General features: G+C 43.7%; 2 protein-coding genes across 2 annotated transcripts in view; one reads left to right on the top strand and one right to left on the bottom strand.

Annotated features, from left to right (window-relative positions):
* LOC311148030 (tumor necrosis factor receptor superfamily member 5-like) overlaps positions 1 to 26512 on the bottom strand; it is a 195006-nt gene that overhangs the window by 20877 nt on the left and 147617 nt on the right. The gene's annotated exons all lie outside the window — the stretch shown is intronic.
* On the top strand, positions 1644 to 7976 carry LOC311147572 (tumor necrosis factor receptor superfamily member 5-like; the record flags this gene model as incomplete). Its single annotated transcript, XM_084184321.1, has 7 exons — positions 1644 to 1775; positions 2246 to 2399; positions 6767 to 6872; positions 6965 to 7249; positions 7410 to 7497; positions 7636 to 7768; positions 7926 to 7976. Exons 2-7 carry the CDS (start codon positions 2370 to 2372, stop codon positions 7974 to 7976), a joined length of 693 nt encoding a protein of 230 aa, XP_084040447.1. The 5' UTR covers positions 1644 to 1775; positions 2246 to 2369.

The following is a 26512-nucleotide window of genomic DNA, read 5'->3' as shown; positions in this document are numbered from 1 at the left end:
CATCAGGTAATTCATCTGGCTCATTGTTCTATCTGTGATGCTGCCTGGCCGAACGTGCTCCTTGTTTACATCACACTTCCTGTGATTTTGATTGATGGATTACCTGATGTATATCTCGCTCACCACTGCCAACATTTGGTCTGGAATGTAATTACATGCTAGCATGGCTAGTGGCTACTGTTAGCCAACTTGAGCTAGCATATGAACCAAGGGGCCAGGGTTCCGGTCTAGAAGGACGGTTTTGACTGCTCCTACAGTTTTGCTTTGGTACTGCAGTTTAACTGACGCCCGGCCCAGAAAGACAATTTCCATACACGGCCGCATAGAGATGTCAGATTAGACAATTCCTAATGAGACACTTTATTCATCACCTTTGTGCACAAAACATCCCATTGAATTATTCAAATAATTGTTGCTGAGGCCGTGTTTATTTTTTTTCATCACTCAGATATTAACATATTGCGTTCATCCAATGTATGCCATGTTTTTGGATGACGTGATGACATCGGCGCTGCTCCCGAATGCTAGTGCCATGTGATGTTGGTCCGTATAAACTGGATGCAATCCGAGTATAGACGGTCCATGAATTGGCGTATGTGAACGTGAGTAGATTACCTTGAAAACAACGGGCGGACATCTTGGACGCAGTCTCCAGTTCTTATTATACTTCAGTGATACGAACTATGTAGTTTAAATTAGTGGATTCGGCTATTTCAGCCACACCCGTTGCTGACAGGTGTATAAAATGGAGCGCACAGCCATGCAATCTCCATTGACAAACATTGGCAGTACAATGGCCTTACTGAAGAGCTCAGTGACTTTCAACGTGGCACCGTCATAGGATGCCACCTTTCCAACAAGTCAGTTCATCAAATTTCTGCCCTGCTAGAGTTGCTCCGGTCAACTGTAAGTGCTGTTATTGTGAAGTGGAAACGTCTAGGAGCAACAACGGCTCAGCCGCGAAGTGGCTCACAGAACGGGACCGCCGAGTGCTGAACCACATAAAAATAATCTGTCCTCAGTTGCAACACTCACTACAGAGTTCCAAACTGCCTCTGGAAGCAATGTCAGCACAATAACTGTTTATCGGGAGCTTCATGAAATGGGTTTCCATGGCCGAGCAGCCGCACACAAGCCTAAGATCACCAAATGCAATGCCAAGCGTTGGATGCAGTGGTGTAAAGCTCACCGCCATTGGACTCTGGAGCAGTGGAAACGTGTTCTCTGGAGTGATGAATCACGCTTCACCATCTGGCAGTCCGACAGACAAATCTAGGTTTGGCGGATGCCAGGAGAACGCTACCTGCCCCAATGCATAGTGCCAACTGTAAAGTTTGGTGGAGGAGGAATAATGGTCTGGGTCTGTTTTTCATGGTTCGGGCTTGGCTGTCCTGCACAGAGCCCTGACCTCAACCCCATCGAACACCTTTGGGATGAATTGGAATGCAGACTGCGAGCCAGGCCCAATCGCCCAACATCAGTGCCCGACCTCACTAATGCTCTTGTGGCTGAATGGAAGCAAGTCCCCACAGCAATGTTCCAACATCTAGTGGAATGCATTCCCAGAAGAGTGGAGGCTGTTATAGCAGCAAAGGGGGGGACCAACTCCATATTAATGCCCATGATTTTGGAATGAGATGTTCAACGATTAGGTGTCCACATACTTTTGGTCATGTAGTGTATGTAATAACAGCAAAACATAACTATGTTTGTACTTATAGGTAACCAGATCGTGACTACAACTACGTCTTTGACCACATTGTGTTGTTACACTGGTGAGTAAAAACTCATGCCTTCTACCCTTTAAATGAAGAACATACATTTAGTTGGTTATCAGAGTCCAGCATTTGTACTACAAATCACTGTGTGATAGAAGGCATTTTGGTTGCTTGGCGATTGGAGAACAGCATTAGGTTTTAGTATGTTGCTATTACATTTTATATGTTGGCGTTACATTCTATATTGTTGGCATTACATTTTATATTGTTGGCATTACATTCTATATATACATAAAAATGTATGCGCACATGACTAAGTCGCTTTGGATAAAAGCGTCTGCTAAATGGCATATTATTATTATTATTATATTGTCGGCATTACATTCTATATGTTGGCATAACATTGACATATACGATAAAATTCCCTTGAACCAAAAATGATCTGTTCTAATTTAACATTTGTTAGATATTGTACGGCAAATATTTAAATATTGTATGGTATTAAACTTTTCCAATAATTGTATTAGTGTGTGACTCTCAAGGTCTACATGAGGAAGGACGACAACAGAGGTGTTGCCATTGTGATAGTTCAAAAGTAAGAATCCAGGGTGGTGGACCTTCTTCCACTGAGATGTTGAGGATTGGAGAACCATGGCTCGGTCTCAAAGCTCGATATGGACGGTAAGTTAAACGTTTTTGGTTTTGTAAGCTTAGTAGCTTGGCATAATTTCAGGCTACAGCAGTACTTGGCACCAGATAGGATACACCAATGATGTACAGTGGGGGAAAAAAGTATTTAGTCAGCCACCAATTGTGCAAGTTCTCCCACTTAAAAAGATGAGAGGCCTGTAATTTTCATCATAGGTACACATCAACTATGACAGACAAATTGAGAAAAAGAAATCCAGAAAATCACATTGTAGGATTTTTTATGAATTTATTTGCAAATTATGGTGGAAAATAAGTATTTGGTCACCTACAAACAAGCAAGATTTCTGTCTCTCACAGACCTGTAACTTCTTCTTTAAGAGGCTCCTCTGTCCTCCACTCGTTACCTGTATTAATGGCACCTGTTTGAACTTGTTATCAGTATAAAAGACACCTGTCCACAACCTCAAACAGTCACACTCCAAACTCCACTATGGCCAAGACCAAAGAGCTGTCAAAGGACACCAGAAACAAAATTGTAGACCTGCACCAGGCTGGGAAGACTGAATCTGCAATAGGTAAGCAGCTTGGTTTGAAGAAATCAACTGTGGGAGCAATTATTAGGAAATGGAAGACATACAAGACCACTGATAATCTCCCTCGATCTGGGGCTCCACGCAAGATCTCAACCCGTGGGGTCAAAATGATCACAAGAACAGTGAGCAAAAATCCCAGAACCACACGGGGGGACCTAGTGAATGACCTGCAGAGAGCTGGGACCAAAGTAACAAAGCCTACCATCAGTAACACACTATGCCGCCAGGGACTCAAATCCTGCAGTGCCAGACATGTCCCCCTGCTTAAGCCAGTACATGTCCAGGCCCGTCTGAAGTTTGCTAGAGTGCATTTGGATGATCCAGAAGAGGATTGGGAGAATGTCATATGGTCAGATGAAACCAAAATAGAACTTTTTGGTAAAAACTCAACTCGTCGTGTTTGGAGGACAAAGAATGCTGAGTTGCATCTAAAGAACACCATACCTACTGTGAAGCATGGGGGTGGAAACATCATGTTTTGGGGCTGTTTTTCTGCAAAGGGACCAGGACGACTGATCCGTGTAAAGGAAAGAATGAATGGGGCCATGTATCGTGAGATTTTGAGTGAAAACCTCCTTCCATCAGCAAGGGCATTGAAGATGAAACGTGGCTGGGTCTTTCAGCATGACAATGATCCCAAACACACCGCCCGGGCAACGAAGGAGTGGCTTCGTAAGAAGCATTTCAAGGTCCTGGAGTGGCCTAGCCAGTCTCCAGATCTCAACCCCATAGAAAATTTTTGGAGGGAGTTGAAAGTCTGTGTTGCCCAGCGACAGCCCCTGGCTTGAGCAGGGGGACCTTGCGTGCGCTGCAGGATTTTAATCCATGACGGCGTAGTGTGTTACTAATGGTTTTCTTTGAGACTGTGGTCCCAGCTCTCTTCAGGTCATTGACCAGGTCCTGCCGTGTAGTTCTGGGCTGATCCCTCACCTTCCTCATGATCATTGATGCCCCACGAGGTGAGATCTTGCATGGAGCCCCAGACCGAGGGTGATTTGACCGTCATCTTGAACTTCTTCCATTTTCTAATAATTGCGCCAACAGTTGTTGCCTTCTCACCAAGCTGCTTGCCTATTGTCCTGTAGCCCATCCCAGCCTTGTGCAGGTCTACAATTTTATCTCTGATGTCCTTACACAGCTCTCTGGTCTTGGCCATTGTGGAGAGGTTGGAGTCTGTTTGATTGAGTGTGTGGACAGGTGTCTTTTATACAGGTAACGAGTTCAAACAGGTGCAGTTAATACAGGTAATGAGTGGAGAACAGGAGGGCTTCTTAAAGAAAAACGAACAGGTCTGTGAGAGCCGGAATTCTTACTGGTTGGTAGGTGATAAAATACTTATGTCATGCAATAAAATGCAAATTAATTACTTAAAAATCATACAATGTGATTTTCTGGATTTTTGTTTTAGATTCCGTCTCTCACAGTTGAAGTGTACCTATGATAAAAATTACAGACCTATACATGCTTTGTAAGTAGGAAAACCTGCAAAATTGGCAGTGTATCAAATACTTGTTCTCCCCACTGTATGGCAAATAGAAATCCTATATGGATGGTGTTAAAAGATAGATGAGAGGTATTGAATGGAGTTGAAGGATGGGACTAATAACAAATAACAATAAATAATAACAAGATAACTAATAAGTAAGCATACTGTGTCCAAAATGAGCTTTTGGGAAAGAGCACAGTTAGAAAGATATGGCATATAGAAGCAAATCGGATGGACATCATGAAAATGATCGGAGAGGTTGAGAGTTCAGGAGCAAAACAAATAAAATTTAATTATTGTAAAATTGAATGTGTCCATAAGGTGTAGATAGTAAGTATTTGCTGGAAGTAGAGGCCTGGGCATTGTTGTTCACTAGTTTACTCCAAGTAGGGAAAGGATGGCGGGGTTTAAAAGTAATAAAGGGGAGTATATACACTGCTCAAAAAAATAAAGGGAACACTTAAACAACACATCCTAGATCTGAATGAATGAAATAATCTTATTAAATACTTTTTTCTTTACATAGTTGAATGTGCTGACAACAAAATCACACACAAATGTATCAATGGAAATCAAATGTATCAACCCATGGAGGTCTGGATTTGGAGTCACCCTCAAAATTAAAGTGGAAAACCACACTACAGGCTGATCCAACTTTGATGTAATGTCCTTAAAACAAGTCAAAATGAGGCTCAGTAGTGTGTGTGGCCTCCACGTGCCTGTATGACCTCCCTACAACGCCTGGGCATGCTCCTGAGGGATCTCCTCCCAGACCTGGACTAAAGCATCCGCCAACTCCTGGACAGTCTGTGGTGAAACGTGGCGTTGGTGGATGGAGCGAGACATGATGTCCCAGATGTGCTCAATTGGATTCAGGTCTGGGGAACAGGCGGGCCAGTCCATAGCATCAATGCCTTCCTCTTGCAGGAACTGCTGACACACTCCAGCCACATGAGGTCTAGCATTGTCTTGCATTAGGAGGAACCCAGGGCCAACCGCACCAGCATATGGTCTCACAAGGGGTCTGAGGATCTCATCTCGGTACCTAATGGCAGTCAGGCTACCTCTGGCGAGCACATGGAGGGCTGTGCGGCCCCCCAAAGAAATGCCACCCCACACCATGACTGACCCACCGCCAAACTGGTCATGCGGATGTTGCAGGCAGCAGAACGTTCTCCACGGCGTCTCCAGACTCTGTCACGTTTGTCACATATGCTCAGTGTGAACCTGCTTTAATCTGTGAAGAGCACAGGGCGCCAGTGGCGAATTTGCCAATCTTGGTGTTCTCTGGCAAATGCCAAACGTCCTGCACGGTGTTGGGCTGTAAGCACAACCCCCACCTGTGGACGTCGGGCCCTCATACCACCCTCATGGAGTCTGTTTCTGACCGTTTGAGCAGACACATGCACATTTGTGGCCTGCTGGAGGTCATTTTGCAGGGCTCTGGCAGTGCTCCTCCTGCTCCTCCTTGCACAAAGGTGGAGGTAGTGGTCCTGCTGCTGGGTTGTTGCCCTCCTACGGCCTCCTCCACGTCTCCTGATGTACTGGCCTGTCTCCTGGTAGCGCCTCCATGCTCTGGACACTACGCTGACAGACACAGCAAACCTTCTTGCCACAGATCGCATTGATGTGCCATCCTGGACGAGCTGCACTACCTGAGCCACTTGTGTGGGTTGTAGACTCCGTCTCATGCTACCACTAGAGTGAAAGCACCGCCAGCATTCAAAAGTGACCAAAACATCAGCCAGGAAGCATAGGAACTGAGAAGTGGTCTGTGGTCACCACCTGCAGAACCACTTCTTTATTGGGGGTGTCTTGCTAATTGCCTATCATTTCCACCTGTTGTCTATTCCATTTGCACAACAGCATGTGAAATGTATTGTCAATCAGTGTTGCTTCCTAAGTGGACAGTTTGATTTCACAGAAGTGTGATTGACTTGGAGTTACATTCTGTTGTTTAAGTGTTCCCTTGATTTTTTTGAGCAGTGTATATAAAAAACATGGGGGATTGGAAGTGATGCAGACAATTACATTGATGGAAGTTACAATCTATCTGCAATATTAAGCTGATCTACCCCCCCACAAAAAAAAAAAATAATAATAATAAAACATTTATTTCCTGAATAATAAAAACATGGAAATCTTAACTATGCTTTCTCTCAATTTGAAACTGTCAATCGCTCCTCAATCTGAAATCTCCTCCTCTCACATCTCTACTCTAACCTCAAACTCTCTTCATCCCTGCTTTGCCAATGTGTGACCCCCCCCCCTCCCCCATTTTTCAACAGGGTTAATGTGTTAATTTTCTCTATTTACAGATAGACCTAGCAATCATTTTGACGCTTCTAAACATTGAGCTCTCTATCGCATGTGGTAGAGCAGAGTACAGAAGAGTTGATAAGTGCTGTCCAATGTGTTCACCAGGTAAGTACCAGTTCTGTATACAATATGGATTATTATGAAGAAAATACATTGCAATACCAATCAATCCATGACACTGACCTTCTATCCCACAGGAAACCGGGTACATAAACACTGTACAGAATTTACAAGTGCTTCCTGTGTCCCCTGTACCGACTCCACTTTCCTTGATGAACCCAATGGTCTTACAGCATGCAAACTGTGTACCAACAACTGTGACCCAGGCTTTGGCTTAACGGTAAAGCAGCCATGTAGACCTTCATCAGACACTGTCTGTGGGACACTGGAGGGGTTCTACTGTCTAGACCCAACTAAGGATGGTTGTAGAGCAGCCCAGAGACACAGCAGCTGTAAACCTGGTCAATACATCAGCCACACAGGTTGGTCTTCTGTCTCACTCATAAAACGAATTGTGTTGTCATAATTCATTTGAGTCAAGTTAACTTCAGTGTGAATAATCATTACAGTTAATGGAATTAAATTAGTAGGGGAAAAATTAAATGCAATTCTTAATTAACATTTCAACATGTATTTATGCAGGAACAACATCTACAGATACTGTGTGTGCTGACTGCATTGGTGATACTTATTCAAATGGATCATTTACATCCTGCCAGCCACACACACAGTAAGTGTGGCTCATGCAAATGGTTATTTCCTTCAAAATATAAACTAAATACTGCAATACGCTAACAGTTTTCATAATGTAAAACAAAGTTAGATTATCAAATTGTCGATTACCAATGGTCCATTTCTCTTATTATAGATGTGATACCTTGAAGCTTCAGCAAATTAAACCTGGAACTCATTCATCCAACTCTGAATGTGGACCGCAGACCTCCCTTCCCATAGCTGAAATAATATCTGCTGTTGTGGTGGTGGTACTAGCTGTGATTGCAGTAACTATATTTATAAGAAAATATCTATCTGGTAAGATGATTTTGGAGGGAGGGGAATTATCAGTTCTAATAGTTATTGTTTTAATTGCCTAGATCAGGGATGGGCAACTTTGATGGGCAACACCCCCCCCCCCCCCCCCCCCCCCCCCCCACACAGACACATTGCAAGGAAAACATTTTAGTGGCCCTCCTCTTGACAGCGATGTGACATTTTGTTGCGTTTTAGGGTGTAGAGAAAATGTTGCAGTTTTATAGCAAGCTTGCTGTAATTCTACACATTTTGCCATGGGGCGGAGGGAAATGTTGGCAGTGTTTAATATGATATCTGAGTCAGACTGACTAACAAATTCAATGAGGGCCCCCTGGTCGGTAATTCGACCATGATAACAAGTTTAGATAGTTTAGCGGCCAGCTAATTTAGGTATCTAGAAATATTTTGCTGACATGGGATAATTGCACAACCAAATTTCAAAATTGCATCTTGTGTGTTCTACTATTCTAACTTACAACAGTAAGTTGAGACCCTGACTGAGCTTTAAAAAAATTAATCAAAGTTAGTTTTTTGGGGAAATTGATCCGAGGGCCACCAGTTGCCCATCCCTGGCTTAGATGAACAGTGAGAAATATCCAGTTTTTGTCAATTCTGACAATACCACTGCCTACCGATCATATGACGATATTGATTATTTTGTCTCAACGCTAATTATTGTATTTCTACACAAAAACCTACAGATGTACATAAAGGCCTACAAATGCCTATAGAGGTATGTTCATGTGCGCACCCCCCCCCCCCCCCCCCCCCTGTATTTTATATATTACTCACTGTGATAAGGAGATAGATGACAGAAATTGTTCAGTTATTTCTATTGACTCGAGGGTTCCACTTGATGTTTTATTGAGTTGAGGTTTCATTTGCAGGAATCAGACACAGAGGGAACAACGATGTTTGTGGGACCAAGAACAGGTAAAGGTTTTGTTAACATATGTACAAAATGGTATGCATGAGTTCTCGTAACAATAGTACGTTATATTTTTGTAAACTTGACTTCTTATGAATATTATGCTTACCAGATTCAACCCTCCAGGACATTCATCAGAACAGTCCAGTCTAATGTGTGGTTCATTGGCTTGAAAACTAGACTGGGCAGTAGGGTCCAATGTCTGTCCACTACATGGTAAATGTGATCTAGACTCCATTTTTAAATAAAAGTTGGGTGCTGGCACATTTGTTTTGTGGTGTACAGATTAAACCGACTATGAACTTGATACATGGTCTGAAACCTTAAAACACAATTCCATGAAAACTTTTTTTGTTGTTAAATATTCCAATACTGGGGACAAAGATGTAAACCTTAGTAGGAGCCAAGTCTGTTCTGTCCAGGGTAATGTCAGATGGCCTACATTTTAATGGTCAGTCCAAGTCATTTGAGCATAACTGGAACTAAATGAGTTTTGTATGACACTGCACCTGGTCTTTGGATGATGGTGCAGGATACAACAGCATCTTGGAGCAATTGTCCTTGAACTGAGAAAATCTACAGATGATCCCACAACATCCCCATGGAACTTGTGCTTCTGGTGATGGTGTACTGTAGATTCTGTTGATACAAACTGTGCAAAGGACCTTTGGATAACATGGCCTGGACACTGGTTTGGAAAACAAATGACTTGTGTGACCATGGCTGTGTATATTCCCATGCCCCACAAGGGGCAATGGTGCAAAGAGAAAGTATATTTCCAGTGTGTGACCCCAATTAATGATATACACTTCATGGCTTTTCTTACAGACCTCCATGATTGTATAGTTCCTTTGCTTTTTATGCATATTTTGTACATATTGCATAATAGTGTTTATCAGATTATTCACATAAAACTGACTTTGCATTGGATTTTTGATCATGTATTGTTTTTTGATTCCATGGGTTTAAAGTCTATTCTATTGAATCCATTTGCTTCTCTGTAAGTAATGGGTTGTGCTTGTTTCACCAGCCATCAGTGCTCAGTCTCTCTGATGTATGATGTTTCTGTGTAAGTATGGAGACATCTCCATTGTCCAATCGTGGGATTAATAAGTAGAGGATCTGCAGTAAAATGTTATGTTCAAGTGTTCCAATGACCTTGCATTGTAAAAATCTATTACAGCAAAATGTGAACTGCAAGGGTGTGAGTAGGCCAGTTAAGTTAATTTGTATACTGTACCTCCTAATATTTCAGACCGGTTATACTAAATTCAATGGTTTCCAGTCATACTTTAGGGAAGAAAATATGCATTTTCAAATCATTTGAACGGGGCCAATATTTTTTTATTTAACCAAGTAAGCCAGTTGAGAACAAGTTCTCATTTACAACTGCGACCTGGCCAAGATAAAGCAAAGCAGTGCGATAAAAACAACAACACACAGTTACATATGGGGTAAAACAAAACAAAGTCAAAAATACAACAGAAAAAAATATATATACAGTGTGTGCAAATGTAGCAAGTTATGGAGGTAAGGCAATAAATAGGCTAGTGTGCAAAATAATTACAATTAGTATTAACACTGGAATGATAGATGTGCAAGAGATGATGTGCAAATAGAGATACTGGGGTACAAATGAGCAAAATAAATAACAATATAGGGATGAGGTAGTTGGGCGGGCTAATTTCAGATGGGCTGTGTACAGGTGCAGTGATTGGTAAGGTGCTCTGACAACTGATGCTTAAAGTTAGTGAGGGAGATAAGTGTCTCCAGCTTCAGAGATTTTTGCAATTTGTTCCAGTCATGACATTACGACATTACTGTAGACCGGATATGATGTTTGTGACCTCACCCTGCTTGATATGCTTGTCATGAGCAACGGGGCCGATAGCTGGCTTACCTGGTTAAATAAAGGTTACATTTTTATTTTATTTTTTATGGTAGGATTTAGATTCTCCCAGTCTGTCCCACACTCCAGTACAGTAGGTGGCGGTAATGCACCTTAACGTTGGATGCCAACCGCCAATAAACCTCACTGAAGAAAAATATGCTACCCATCTTGCTAGCTAACTAGCTAAACAACAGACACAGCATTTACAAATAAGTGTGTTTAAAAGCAAGTTGACATGATAGTTGGCAAGTATCAGTATTAATGTATCGTGACAACGTAGAGTTCTGACGTCTTTATCAAGTCGCAATGGTGTGCCTTTCGTTTGAACAGTATTTCCTCATTGGTAAGTTAGCTGGTATAGCTACATTTAGGTTTTACAAAAGTGTGATATAAATTGGCTAGTGTTAGAAATTGCGTAATTCAAATCTGGTATTGGAATAAGAGAAAACATAATCAAGAGATATTCAATCCAAGCTAAATTTATTATATGCAAAATGTATGTATGATAAGTATGAAGGTTCGTATATACGGGTCCACTGAAATACCACGCAGGGCATTCAGTTAACTAATCCATTGTTCTAAGTTCTTCTTAAAATACTCTGACAGAAATCCTCCACTTCTTCTGTTGGCCAACCAGAGCAAAGGACTGAGTGTGGTCCAGCCAATCCGTTGGCGCAGGGGTGGGCCCAACTCCTCGGCACTCCATTTGTTACTAGACATAGTTGCTATGATAACCTGCGGAGTCAGCACCCAGAAAGACATCATCCCACTGTACTCCATGTTCAAGGACAGTTTCACAGAATACAAAGAGAGAGTGTTCGCATCTGCAAGAAACACAAGTCTTATCTGTCCTACCCCCAACGTTCCCCACCCTGTTATGTGAAACAATCCATATCAGTACAGTGCTCCTCATTAATGCATTCCTTCCAAGCTATCCATCACATACAGATCCAATTATGAGAAAAATAAAACCCAACAATTCCCTCTTTTGACGCCCTCTAGGGTGTCACTCATTAAAATACAATACAAACAAAAATAAACACTTTTATTAATAGACAATTTGATAATAAAAATCCTTCAATCTACACCCAACTTGCAAACTGTTACCAGTCATCAAAGAAGTTCAAACCTTCACATAAGGAAAGACAAACATTCACATGGTTAACTTGATTAATAAAGCATAAAACACAGGATTATCCCTAGAGTGAACACAAAACACAAGATTATTAAAACTCTAGGGTGTGATTAAAGATTTTTAAAGGGAAATTTTAGAATTCCCTCTTTTGACACCATTTATGGTGTCACTCTAAACAGAGTATAATCACCCTTAAGAATAACAGGATATGGAAATTAAATCACAACATTTAATGTTAATAAAAAATAAAAAATAATAATTTTAACCCTCTATTCCTCCCCTACACCTAACATGTACTGAGTTGGCTACCAGCCACCCAGGAATCCTTTACCTTCACATCAGGAAGAATAAACAATCACAGTGGTTAGTAAAAACATAAGGTAATAAATGAGCAAGAACTGAAAATAAATGCGTGTATGTATTTTACTAGGCAAACCATGGATCATCCAGCTTGGTCTCAGAGTCAGTAGCAGAGTCACCCGCATCATCCTGGGCCGGTAACAACAGCATCATACCTGACGCCTGCACCGCTCCTACCACTGACCTCCTGAGACAGGGGACGATGCAAGCAGCACAACACATTAACAGCAAAAACACAATTATTAGGGTCAGAAATCCAGTAACCACCATAGAAGAGTACTCACCAAACCAGTCACTCAGCCAGGAGAACAGCCCACCACTCCCCACTCCAGCCATGCTCTCCATTTCTGCTGACAACTTCTCCAGGCCAACAAGGGCCTTTGTTATGCTCCCGTCAGGGCTATTATTGTTAGGAATAAACGTACAGCATTGTTCCCCAAACATCTTACAAACACCCCCCTGGTTAGCAAGCAACATGTCAAGTGCTAGTCTATTTTGCCTAGCCACCCTAGAGGTGGCCTCTAGTTGTTCGAACATTCCAGTCAGGGCAGTGCGTGTGTAGTTAACAAATCGCTGTTGGTTATAATATATGTAATTTATCCAAGATCGCTGTTTAGCAGCATCTATGGCAGGACCTATGATTGGCAACAGATGCCACAACCCATCGTTCCTGTTGAGTGCCTGGAACTGTAATGGTACTCCCACAGGCACCCCCAACAGGTTAGAGTGGATCTCCTCTTCTGTTGACCATGGGGCACTACGTCTCCCCCGCCTCATTCTCTCTCTGTCTGGGGTTAGCTGGGCAATCCCCAAAAGTTGGTCTGAGGAAACATCAATAATGGTCAGTGGTATAATTAAACTAGCTAATGCACACGTGCCCTGCCAGTCCCCCTTTAGAATCGGGGTTAGTTTTCTATTTGGTCCACAGATCCACCACACATCAGCCACCCCTTTTGTCTGGGTTTTACCCTCTATTGGCCAAGTGCTGTTCATGGTTACATTCACAGCACAATCCCCGGGTGGTAGCCTACCATAGTTAACACCCTTACCTGTTCCAGTAATGCAACTGTAATTACCTCCATAAGCCTGAACTCCCTCAGGTGCCTTTTGTGGGGGAACCTCAGGGAAAATCAAACTTAGGGCTTTGCACAGGGTGGTGTTTGGCAGTGAATGGTAGAACTCTTCCAATATGCACTGCCATCCTTCCCCTTCTCCTAAAGCGAATGGGTGGGTTGCCAACCCAGGTCTTGCATGCCCACAGATAACACAATTCTGCCTGGCCAGTGTCCTAGCCGTATACCTCATGTATGCCAACCACATATTTTCTTTCCCTTCATAGCCAGTTTCTGTCCCCAATTGGTCGCTGTCCGTTATATCCCTAACATTAATCACCTGAACAGGGTTTGGTACCCTAGTGGGTTGAAGTTGAGCTGGTCCTGGAGCGGGGGTGTGGTCCAACTGGGTCTGTCTCTCCCCAGCTGCAGGTTTGGGTGTGACTGCGATGGTGAACATACCCATGGTGTCTGGTCCGGATCGTACTGCTGCTAAGGTGTACACACCTGCGTCTGTAAGTTTAATGTCTTGAATGGTTAGTAGGATTTCATCACCTTTACATGCACCCCCTTTTGACCCCTGTACACCCCTTATCATTGAAAACCTAGCTGCTTTAGAAGCATCTCCTAATGCATACGGATAGCCTCTACGCCATTCCCAGAAGGTGCCAACATTTGTGATCATATAGTCCCAATATGGACACCACTTTCCCTCACACAGATAAGTACCTCTCTTTAACACATGGGGATTCATTTTGTTACAGTTTCCCTTCTGGTTCCAATTGCAACCAGTGTCCCCAATTCCACTAGCCCTATTCCTCCATGACCAGATCTTACATGGTTCTAGGGACATCACTTGAGATTCCCCTTCCTGTAAGGTAATGACTATGTTATGGTACTGATTGGGAGCTGAGAACACTGTTCCCCATAAGGCGAGCCCCACTCCTAACCACAACATCATCATCACTCCCCTTCTGTTGCCAAGTCCTGTTGTACCTGATCTAGAGTCCTTCCTGGAACTATGTCCTTGGCACAGTGTGTCCTGTGGTACCACACGTCTTTCTTGCTCGTGTTCACCCGCAACGAGTGGCTTGATACCTCTTTTACCCGGAAGGGCCCTTCCCACCTTGGCTCCGTCCACTTTCTGGAATGCACCTTCACTCTCACCCAATCCCCCACCAGGATGTCTCTGTTCTCGTCCGTGGTTTCAACAGCAGGAGTGCGCACTTCCACCACCTGTTTAGACAATCTTTCAACAAGAGAAATTAGCGCTTGCATGTAGTCTGTGTATCTGATTTTTGCAATATCTAGCCTAGGCATACTAAGATTGTCTGCTGGTGGCCCTGGCATTCTGCGTCCTGTCATAAGCTCATGGGGCGTTAAATGGGTGTCAGACCCAGGTGAGTTTCTCATTGACATTAGAGCTAGGGGCAGCGCATCTACCCACTTCAGTTTAGTTCCGGCCATGATTTTGGCCATTTTTCGTTTCAGCGATTGGTTAGCTCTCTCTACGAGTCCCTGCGATTGGGGGTGGTATACTGACCCGAACTTGTGGGTGATTCCTAGGGCCTGCTCTACCTCCCTCAGGTGTTTGTTCTTGAAATGTGTACCGTTGTCGGAACGGACCATTCGCGGGACCCCGAACCTTGGAATGAGGTCCCTCCTCAGCCATTTAATCACAGCCTTTGCATCTTCTCTTGCTGTGGGGATGGCTTCCACCCATCTGGTGAATCTGTCAACCATTACCAACAGGTATCTTTTTCCTTCCACTCTGTTGTCCTGTCCCATGTCCGTGAAATCTATGCAAATGTCTTGAAATGGCGCGTCAGGTATTGGGAAGCTGCCAATCACTGCTCCAAGTGACACTTTGTTGTTGTATTGTTTGCACACTTCACAGCTCTCTGATGTCTCTCTTGCCATGTCCAACATGTGTGGATGCCACCATGCTTTCTCAACTGATTTTGCGACACTTTTCCATCCTCCATGAGCCTTCTCATGCTCTTCCCTTAAGATTGATCTGAGGAGTTTTGCAGGTCCCACTGTTTTTCCTGTGTGAGATCTCCAAATCCCATGATGGTCTTGTCTTGCTCCCTGTCTGCTCCATACGTTCTGTTCGTAGGCGCCTGCTGCTTCTTGCAACTGTCTTACTGTGTCTGTCGTCAACTCCTCCTGTCCTTGAGTGGCTCGTTGCACCATCTGCTGGGCAGTGTATCCTCCTGCATCCTTTGCTGCTTGATCAGCCCGATCATTTCCTTCACGCACTCTGGTGCTTTCTCTGCTATGACCTTTGCACTTCATTATTGCCACTCGTTTGGGAAGCTGGATTGCATCAATTAACTTCTGTACTTCAACCTTGTGTTTGATGGGCTCATTTGAGCTGGTCACAAATCCTCTCCTCATCCACTGTGGTCCATCAATGTGTGCAATCCCATGTGCATAGGCAGAGTCTGTGTAGATGTCCACATTCTTTCCTTCACTTAGTTGTAGAGCTCTCCTCAATGCCCTAAGTTCAGCTAGTTGTGCTGAACTTTCATTGGGATTCAGTCTTTTTGCTTCAACAACTTCGTGTTCTCCTTCCTTGTCTTGCTTTACCACAGCATAGGCAGCAACATTCCCTTCCTTTGGGTCTTTTGACCTATAGCAGCATCCATCTGTGAACAGGGTGGTCTTGTTGCCGTCCAGAGGTGAGTTCTGTAGGTCCATTCGAACCTTGATTTGTTTGGCTGCTCTGTCTTCACATACATGTGGTTCTCCCTGACCCATGCCATCAGTCATGTTGGTTGTGGTCGTCACATAGGTAATGTGTTTTGCAGTGATGGCCTTTGTTATGTTGGATTTTCTTTTGCTGGACAACGTGAAAAGTTTAGAGCCAATAAAAGCTGTCACTCCATGGTCTGTGTTGATTTCAAGTGGATGTCTCATTACAATGTGAGCTGTTTTGCCTACAGCTTTAGCAATGGCAGCCATGTGTCTGGCACAGTCAGTTTGTCCTGTCTCAATGTTGTCCAGTTTTGCACTGTAGTAGTGTAAGATTCTTCTCTCCCCCTTTTGTTTCTGATACAGGATGGAATGCACATAACCATCCCTTTCAGAAACATCCAAACAGAATGGCGTGGTGTAATCAGGTAAAGACAGTGCTTCAGCCTGCGCTAGCGTTTGTTTGAGTTGGATAAAAGCTGCCTCTGCCTCTGGAGTCCACTTAAGGACAGCTGTGAGGTTTCTGTTTCCTGCTTCTCTCAAGATTGCTCGCAGTGGTTCCACCTTAAGACAGTATTCTGGCACGTGCGTTCGGCTGTATCCAGTAAGGCCAAGAAATGACAAAAGGTGTTGTACAGTAGTGGGTTTGGGATGTTCCAAGATTGATGTCCTCTGGGCCGAAGAGACAGCTTGTCCCTTTCCTGACAGTACTCTCCCCAGGAACTGTACACTTCTCCTACAGCACTGCACTTTCTCTTTCTTCACTTTGTACCCTTTCTTAGCTACCAAGAGGAGAAGGGACTTGCTGGCCTGCAAACAAGACTCAGCAGTTGGTGCTGCCAACAGGAGATCATCAACGTATTGAAGCAGTGTCACCCCTTCTGGTAATGTTAACTCCTCCAAGTGACTTTTCAGGATAGCGTTGAAGATTCCTGGGGAATCACGATATCCTTGTGGAAGACGAGAATAGGTGAATTGCTGTCCTCTGTAGGTGAATGCAAATAGTGGTTGAGACTCCGGGTGTAACGGAATGCAGAAAAATGCATTAGCAAGGTCCACCACTGTAAACCAGTCTTGGGTAGGTGAGATGTTTTGCAGGGCCAGATATGGGTCTGGTACAGGTCTAACGTCCGGTACAGTTACTTCGTTGATTGGTCTGAAGTCCTGCACCATCCTCCATTTTCCAGTGTCACCTTTCTTTACTGGTAAAATTGGAGTGTTCCAGTTGGAGCAGGTTGGATATATTACTTGCCCTTTTTGAAGTCCTGATATTGTAGGCTCAATTCCCCTTGTTTTTTCTTCACTGAGTGGGTATTGGCGCTTGCAAACTGGAATACAGTGATCCCTCGCCACTTCGCGGTTCACTTATCGCGGATTCGCTATTTCGCGGATTTTCATAATGCATTTTTTTTTTTTTTTTGGTGCATTGTGCTCTGCATTCTGATTCGCTAAAAACTCACTCCCGCTTCTTGTATCAAAACATGCTACGAATTGTGCTATCATTTTGTCGTCTCGTGCAGTTATGTGTACGTACATAAAACAGCTTGGCAAATTTACATTAAGTTGGCCAAATTATCTTGTAATTTCGAACATCTTCTAAACCCATAATGTCGACGAAACGGCCTACACGTGAGTCACTGTATTTGTATACGTAATAGTTGCTAATTGTAAAAAAAAAAAAGTTTTCTATTTCGCGGATTTCACTTATCGCGGGTCATTTTCGGAACGTAACCCCCGCGATAAACGAGGGATTACTGTAGTAAGGCCACTGTCTTTTCTAACTGAAACCACCACTGGTTCTACATCAACTAGTCCCACATCCTCTGCAGTTAATGTCCACAGTTGTTCTGGTAACTGGTTGAAGATGTTGACCGTGTCTGGATGGTCAGTCATTTCTCTTCCATGGTAACGAGATCTTCTCACCACTTCAGGTTTTCCAATGTCATCCACGTTTAGTAAGATTCTCCAAACCTGATTTCCATCCATGACTGAGCTTTGTATCTTATAACAGGCGCTCTTGCTCCACTGCAGGCAGCTTGCCTTCTTTACTGCTGGTCCCAATGATCTTGCCTCATAGCCAAACCCTACTAGGAGAGTAACATGTGGCACAGAGTCACCAGGAAGTGCGTACCATTTGTCTGTCAGTACCACATCTCCATCCATTACCATGCAACTGGTTGCCACTCCTTCTTTGAGTATGTACATGTGATTGCTTGTCACACTTGGTCGTCTGTCCTCCATTTCTTCTTCCCATGCTTCATCATATGCTTCATCCAGGTCCCTGGTGTAGTTCATTGTGACGTGTGGAGGGTCCTCAGGAGGGTAGTATGCGTTTAAAGTCTGTATCCATGCCTTCCATAGCTGGAACTCTCTGCATACTCTAGGAGCATCAGGGTCAGTATCCATTAACTTCAGCCAATACACATATGTTTCTTCCTCCTCCTCTTCTTCTGAGTGTGTTCCCATGTACAGCATGCGTGGGGGATCAGAGAGTTCCTTCATGAGTATTGGCATGAGTTCATCAATAGGTGTGATAGAAGCATGCAGTCCCTCTTGGTTACAATAGATGCTGCATCCCAGCTTGGAGAGCAAGTCCCTTCCCATTAACCCCACCGAACACTCTGGATTGTAGAGAAACTGGTGAGTTACTTGCAGGTCATCCCATACAACTTCCAATGGAACTGTATATGGCTTTCTCATAATTGCCCCAGAAACCCCAGAGAAAGCTTGTGTCTTGGTAGTGAGTGGATATGATGCTTGTACAGAAGACCATGTGCATCCTGTATCAATCAACATATTATGTTTTCTTCCTCCAATTAAACATGACACTACCGGTTCTGACCCTGGTGGAAATGAGTAGATGTTGGTGTTGAGGTTATATTGGGTTTCTAGGCAGCTTCATTGGGGGTCCTGGTTGGGGTGTTGCATTCCCATCCATGACATACCTGGTAGCAATGCCGCATTGGGCACTGGTTGTGGCTGCCCATTGTTTCCTCCAGGGTTTTGCTGGGGTGGTGGAAATTGTTGGCCTCCTTGCCAGCTTCCTCGTCCCTGTTGGAACCTTTGCATTCCTCTTCTTTGCTGTCCACCATACCCTCTTCCTTTTTGTTGTCTTGATAGCTGGTGTGAGTGTGGGCAAAATCTTGCCATGTGTCCTTCTTTCCCACAATTAAAACATCCTCTATCTGCGTATCTGCGGGGTGCATAGCCAGGCTGTTGAGATGGGTCTGGTTCTGTGTACATCCCGACAGAGAAATACCCATTTGGCCCCACAGGAGCCATCATCCGGGGTGCCATCATCCCAGCCATTGCCTGTACTACTGCAGCAGCCGCGGCTGCAGCTGGATCAATACCTGGCACACCCTGTGGATTCGGGGTACTGGTCAGAACCATCTGTTTGCCTGGTTTGTCTTCAGCCAGTTGTTTTTTCAAAACTTTCTTCTGTAGCTGCTTTAGTTCGTCTTCCTCCTTCCTCTTGCCTTCCCTCCATCGCTCCACATGATGTTGGGCTATCTCTGTGAACTCTGGGATGGATTTTGCTGTGAGTGCCACAACCTTTTCACACTCTACCCGGGCCTGGTCTGGGAGTCCCCCCAGGCAGTTTGCCAGGAAGAGGTGACTCATTGTATTTTTGGTGGGCTCTTCATTCCATGCTTGTCTCCAGAGGCACTTTGCCCTCTTCATGTAGGCTGGTATGGTTTCATCATCATTCAGCGTCAGTGTTCTCATGAGATCTGGCCTTGCCTGAGTGGGATACTTCCTTCTAACTGCATCCCATATGACAGTTCGGTATCGATCAAAACCAGTTGCTGCTCCTACTATTCCTCTCAGGCCTGCTTGTGTGAGTATCTCTTTGCATTCATGATCTCCCATGCACCTGTTCATCACTGCCACCATATCCCCTATGGTGAGTTCATCTGCTGCAGTAAGGCTCTCAAAAGCCTTCACCCACCTGTGTCCTGATTCTTCAGGCTGGGGTAAACTGTCAACCAGAGTTTGCACATCCCTGTGTGGCCAGGGTTTGTATACTGAAGCTCCCACTGTTGTTTCTCTCAGAGGATACTGACCCCCACAGTTACCCCCTCTCCCTTGAGTTTTGGCCCGTGTGCGTTGTGCAGGCCCTTCCTCATCCCAAATATCTCCTTGAAAAGCTCCATAGAGCATTTTTGTCTGCTTTACGTCTTCATACTCTTCCTCTTCTTCTCCCAAATCAATACAATGGCCCCCCCTTGGCTCTGATGTTCTTTGCAGTGATGTGAGTGCCAGCTCCTTTCTGTCTTCTCTCACCTGCTTTTCCAGTACTTTCAGTTCCTTTTTTAATTCGGCATTGTTGTCATAAATGGTTGAACTGGCTGTGCTTCTACCTCCTATTTCCTCATTCTCTCTCTCACTTGCTCCGGTTCGACACAAGTCCCGGTACTCTGTACTTCTCTCTGAGTCTTCTTCCTCTTTATCCAGTCTACTCAGCTGAGAAATCTGTTCTTTCAGTTCTCGTGCAGTTTTCAACATCTGTTCGATATCACCTCTTCGTCTATTCACCTCTTCTTCACCCACCCATGTGTCCTGCAGCACGCCGTCTTTCTGCTGATACTGTACCTGCCCAGTCAGTTCCAACACTGGTGCCATTGTTTTTGGAGGGGTTTCATACGGTGGTGGGGCCGATGGCAGGGCTGGATACAACCGATTTGTTATCTTGGGTGGTGCTTTGTCTTCCCACATTTTCTTTAGTTTCTCCAACATAGCCAAACCAATCCGCTCCTTTAACCTGGCTTTCTCCATCGCGTCTTTGGACTTCCCTTTGAGGGGCTCTCCTTCCTCTTTCCACTCACTTACTGCCTTCTCTGTTCTCTTCTTCAGGGCCGTCAGTATTGTCCTCGGTTCTCCTTCCCCTGGGATTCCATTCATTGCCATTATCCATCCATCTGCTATCCATTCTTTGTATAACTTTTCTCCTCTCCTCTTCCATTCCTTCCCGTCTTTTCCCCCATTTATCTCGAGGGTGGATTTCAACACTTTAATTACTTTATCTGTCATTTTTGCCAATGTTGTTGTATCTATACTTTTGTTTTAAGAACTTTATTATTTATTCTTAATTGTAATTTAAAACCTTACTGACTCCAATATTTTGTATAAAAAGTGCTTTCAATGTTAATGGTCTAATATTTTTAGTTTATAACGCAAATTGGTAATTGTAATACCATTAGACCACTTTATTTAACTAAATAACCAAAAATGCAAATATAAATGATACAGATATCCCCAGTCCTAACCCATCAATAATTGTTTGTATCAATCTAAATCACCCCCCTTCTCTCTCTCTCCTGACTCTTCAAAAGCCACACTCTCGCTGTCTCCAGCCCCTCCCCTCGCAACTCTCTCTCCCTCTCCTCTGGGAGCAGGTTCCTTCGAGGAGCTGTGTTAGTGTTTCCAATATTCTGTGGTTATTTAAAGTACTTTCATCTAGTTATTTAAATCAAATTATTCCCACCTAATTAGTTAAAGTTGGTGCATGTTTATATTTAAATGATAAACCGAATTATTTCAGTCTAATTGTTTAACCAGTATTTTGCAGGGTCAAACATTACATCAAATAATCAACAAAAAAGAAGCCTCAACCCAAGCACCTAAAACCAGTATTATGCTATGTCAAACATCAAACACTGAATCAAATAATAAACCAAATTGTTTCAACACAACTATTCAAAACCAGTTCAGTCACACAATTAATCACTTTAGCTTTATGTTCCCAATTGTTATTGATGGGTTATATGGTTTAAACAATCACGAACCCAACAGTTATCCCTAAATTACACAGTTTGGACAGCCACAGACGTTTTAACTTCCAATTCGTTTTCTAACAAAATATACAGGCTTGTCATTCACACTCTCATTCATAAGACCACACTCGCACTGTCTAACTTTTAAAGTACCCCCTATGAGCCTTCAGTCATAGCGTCGCACTATCTAATCTATTTTAAAGTACCTCCTATGAGCCTTCAGTCATAGCGTCGCACTGTCTAATCTATTTTAAAGTACCTCCTATGAGCCTTCAGTCATAGCGTCGCACTGTCTAATCTATTTTAAAGTACCTCCTATGAGCCTTCAGTCATAGCGTCGCACTGTCTAATCTATTTTAAAGTACCTCCTATGAGCCTTCAGTCATAGCGTCGCACTGTCTAATCTATTTTAAAGTACCTCCTATGAGCCTTAGTCATAGCGTCGCACTGTCTAATCTACTTTAAAGTGCCTCCTATGAGCCTCAGTCATAGCGTCACACTCCCATGGGTTTAACCATCACAATTATCAAACATTTGCATAGTATATTATGAAATCGAAATAGTATACTGTAATTGTTATTTATAGTAGAATAGGGTTCACTTACATCAAACAGGTGCTTCACAAAATTAATTTGGATAAAGCCAATGTGCAAAACTTCAGTTATATTACAATAGGTGTTTTGCTTACCTTTATAGAAGCCCGGGCAATTTGTGAAACACGGTTCGATGACAGTGATGTCCAATAGGCTGGGTGAATTCCAGCGAAGTGAAGTTCCGCTACCAGATCACAGTCGGAGGTCACCAATTGTTAGAAATTGCGTAATTCAAATCTGGTATTGGAATAAGAGAAAACATAATCAAGAGATATTCAATCCAAGCTAAATTTATTATATGCAAAATGTATGTATGATAAGTATGAAGGTTCGTATATACGGGTCCACTGAAATACCACGCAGGGCATTCAGTTAACTAATCCATTGTTCTAAGTTCTTCTTAAAATACTCTGACAGAAATCCTCCACTTCTTCTGTTGGCCAACCAGAGCAAAGGACTGAGTGTGGTCCAGCCAATCCGTTGGCGCAGGGGTGGGCCCAACTCCTCGGCACTCCATTTGTTACTAGACATAGTTGCTATGATAACCTGCGGAGTCAGCACCCAGAAAGACATCATCCCACTGTACTCCATGTTCAAGGACAGTTTCACAGAATACAAAGAGAGAGTGTTCGCATCTGCAAGAAACACAAGTCTTATCTGTCCTACCCCCAACGTTCCCCACCCTGTTATGTGAAACAATCCATATCAGTACAGTGCTCCTCATTAATGCATTCCTTCCAAGCTATCCATCACATACAGATCCAATTATGAGAAAAATAAAACCCAACACTAGCTAGTTGGTGTCCTGACAAATCAAATAGTCAAACTATCAAATTTGAGATTGAATCAGTAAACTTTAGTTAACGATGCTAGCTAGAAACGGACTTTGCAATCACTACACCCACCCATAGCATGTTGCCAAAGTAATGAGGTACGCTAGCGATCATGTTGAATACATACTTTCATTCGAGTTTAATTCATCCTTCCTTGCCTAACAGTTGCACCACAGAACACTTTATATTTGGTAGCAGTATCCCTTAATGGTCGGCATGCAAAGTTATAGCTAGCTACAACAATCTGGTTTACGTCATTAGCTAGACAATATATGAGAAGAAAATCATGCAATAAGGTTGTGGGGAGCTGAGGAAGTCCTGCGGTACATTCAGAAGTTTCAATCTGATGACTGACGCAAAACCCCCAATGATGATTACATGAACGTTTAATGACTGCCTTATCGACTTAGCTAAATATTCAGAAGTACTTTGTGATTAGTCTAGCGTACTCATCTGATGTTACAGTATTTCTGACCCGAAATGGATTGCGCATCGTGCTGCGCAAGTGTAGGGTAGGCTACATGGTCGCTATTTCTGTGTGGGCAGCTCCCCTGTAGGATAGGCTACATGGTCGCTATTTCTGTGTGGGCAGCTCCCCTGTAGGGTAGGCTACATGGTCGCTATTTCTGTGTGGGCAGCTCCCCTGTAGGATAGGCTACATGGTCGCTATTTCTGTTTGGCCAGCTCCCCTGTAGGATAGTCTACATGGTCGCTATTTCTGTGTGGGCAGCTCCCCTGTAGGGTAGGAAACATGGTCACTATTTCTGTGTGGGCAGCTCCCCTGTAGGGTAGGAAACATGGTCACTATTTCTGTGTGGGCAGCTCCCCTGTAGGATAGGAAACATGGTCACTATTTCTGTGTGGGCAGCTCCCCTGTAGGATAGGCTACATGGTCACTATTTCTGTGTGGGCAGCTCCCCTGTAGGGTAGGAAACATGGTCACTATTTCTGTGTGGGCAGCTCCCCTGTAGGATAGGCTACATGGTCACTATTTCTGTGTGGGCAGCTCCTCTGTAGGGTAGGAAACATGGTCACTATTTCTGTGTGGGCAGCTCCCCTGTAGGGTAGGAAACATGGTCACTATTTCTGTGTGGGCAGCTCCTCTGTAGGGTAGGACACATGGTCACTATTTCTGTGTGGGCAGCTCCCCTGTAGGGTAGGAAACATGGTCACTATTTCTGTGTGGGCAGCTCCCCTGTAGGATAGGAAACATGGTCACTATTTCTGTTTGGGCAGCTCCCCTGTAGGATAGGCTACATGGTCACTATTTCTGTGTGGGCAGCTCCTCTGTAGGATAGGCTACATGGTCACTATTTCTGTGTGGGCAGCTCCTCTGTAGGGTAGGAAACATGGTCACTATTTCTGTGTGGGCAGCTCCCCTGTAGGGTAGGCTACATGGTCGCTATTTCTGTGTGGGCAGCTCCCCTGTAGGGTAGGCTACATGGTCACTATTTCTGTTTGGCCAGCTCCCCTGTAGGGTAGGAAACATGGTCGCTATTTCTGTGTGGGCAGCTCCCCTGTAGGATAGGCTACATGGTCACTATTTCTGTGTGGGCAGCTCCCCTGACTCGAAGTCGACAGATCGATGTTGTCTTTAGTCAGTCTGACAGTCAGCCACCATCCTGTAGATTTCCACTTATTAGGGGAAGGAAGACACAAAGTCATAATTAACGTTTTAATAAGTTCCTGTCAGTTTGTACTATTTAACTCCTATGTCATTGTCAAGGGCATGGTATGAGAATTAAGAAGTTGTCAAGAGAGCACAGAGAGACTGGCACTTAACCTATGCATCTTTCATTTTATGCTTGTATTTGGAAAGGATTGTGGGCCACCAGAATACAAAACATCTGATGGGCAGTGCTGCCCAATGTGTAATAAAGGTAATGTTCTTTTTTTTTTACATGAGCTTTTTCAATGTTTACATATTACCAGTAAACAAGGGGCAGGCACATTTCTACAGGTAGCCTACAATATCTCTCACACACTACAGTATTTCAGTAGGCCTCTTGCAGTAAATGGGAGGCATTGGTTTTGTCAGAAGACCCAGACTATGTACTCATCGTCGCATACTATTTAGCACATACTGTTTAGTAAAAGGTATGCCACAACGCAGTAGAGACTCCTGACTGGCTGAGAAGGTGGGGCGGGGCCGAGTGTCACCGGGGGCCATAAAAAAAAAACGTAATGATGCAGAGAGCTGTGTTCCATGAAACACTGGCTGTTTCCATGAAACAGTGGCCGTGTCCGAATACCCATACTTCCGTCCTAAATAGTAGGCCTTCTGAGTATGCGAAAAAGGAACGTTTTATAGTGTAGTTGAGTGTTGTTTGTTCCTTTGAATAATGACAAACTGGGGCATAGGTTGAACTACTTTTAATAAACATACTTCTGCTAGCAATCTCCTTGTGTAGCCATGCAAGGCATACTTCAATTTACCCCCCTCGCATAGCCTGCTGGGTAACGTAGTCTTCATGTTATTAACATAACACATCTTCCTTCCTTTATAATATAATAATAATAATAATAATAATAATAATAATAATATGCCATTTAGCAGACGCTTTGGATGAAAGAAAACAATTTTTTCTCTAACTAAACATGTCACAGCACATTTGTTTACTCAACCTGCATAACATGTAATTTTCAATAACACATTTACTTCCCCGTTTTTTTTCTCAACTAAATTCAGTCTCTGTCCAACAATACTCTATTGAGGCTCTATTTCTTTTCACAAACAAAAACATCCAATCCAGATGCCCCTTTTTTTTTTTTTTTTGCAATTCTCAATAAGCCTTTCAGGGGCTCTGGCATTCATTTTTGGTCGTTCTGCTGAAGTGCTTCCTGAAGCAGTTGGACAGCGTTCATTGTCAAGTCAGGGTTTTCTGACTGAATTGTCCATTGGTAAAGGAATTTGACACTTCAGCAGTATCCCCTGATGATCATTAGTCCATTGAGTGAGTGGCTGAAGCCTTAGTTCCACTCTGTTTTGTCTCAGTTGTGATCCATGCTCCGTGTGGATCTCATAGGATCGCGGTGCAACTTCTCTCTGCACGCACCCTTGCTGCATCCAAGTTCCTGTAGTGACATCTCGGAGTCGTACATGATCTCCAGGTTTCAGTTCAGGTATGTGTCTTGCACTTTTGTCTTTCTGTTTTTCCTTTGCGAGTTTGTCGTTGTGAGCACCTCTGGGTGTTAACAAGTCCTCATGGATGGGTAGGTTGGTTCTGATGCGACGTCCCATCAACATTTGTGCAGGTGAAAGTCCATTTTGCGGTGCGCTGCGGTAGATCAGACTTTTTAGGAAGTCCTCCTTTCCATCATGTGCCTTTTTCATCAGACCTTTGACAATTTTGACTGAACTTTCTGCTAAGCCGTTGGGGCTGGAGGTGTTGTGTCGGAACCCCCAGTCATTAGCGAACGATCGGAATTCAGAACTTGAGAACTGCG

Source organism: Coregonus lavaretus, assembly GCF_964263955.1.
Source record: "Coregonus lavaretus genome assembly, chromosome: 20".
Classification (NCBI taxonomy): domain Eukaryota; kingdom Metazoa; phylum Chordata; class Actinopteri; order Salmoniformes; family Salmonidae; genus Coregonus; species Coregonus lavaretus.
The sequence above is the reverse complement of the archived record's forward strand: the minus strand, read 5'-3'. Positions and strand labels throughout refer to the sequence as shown.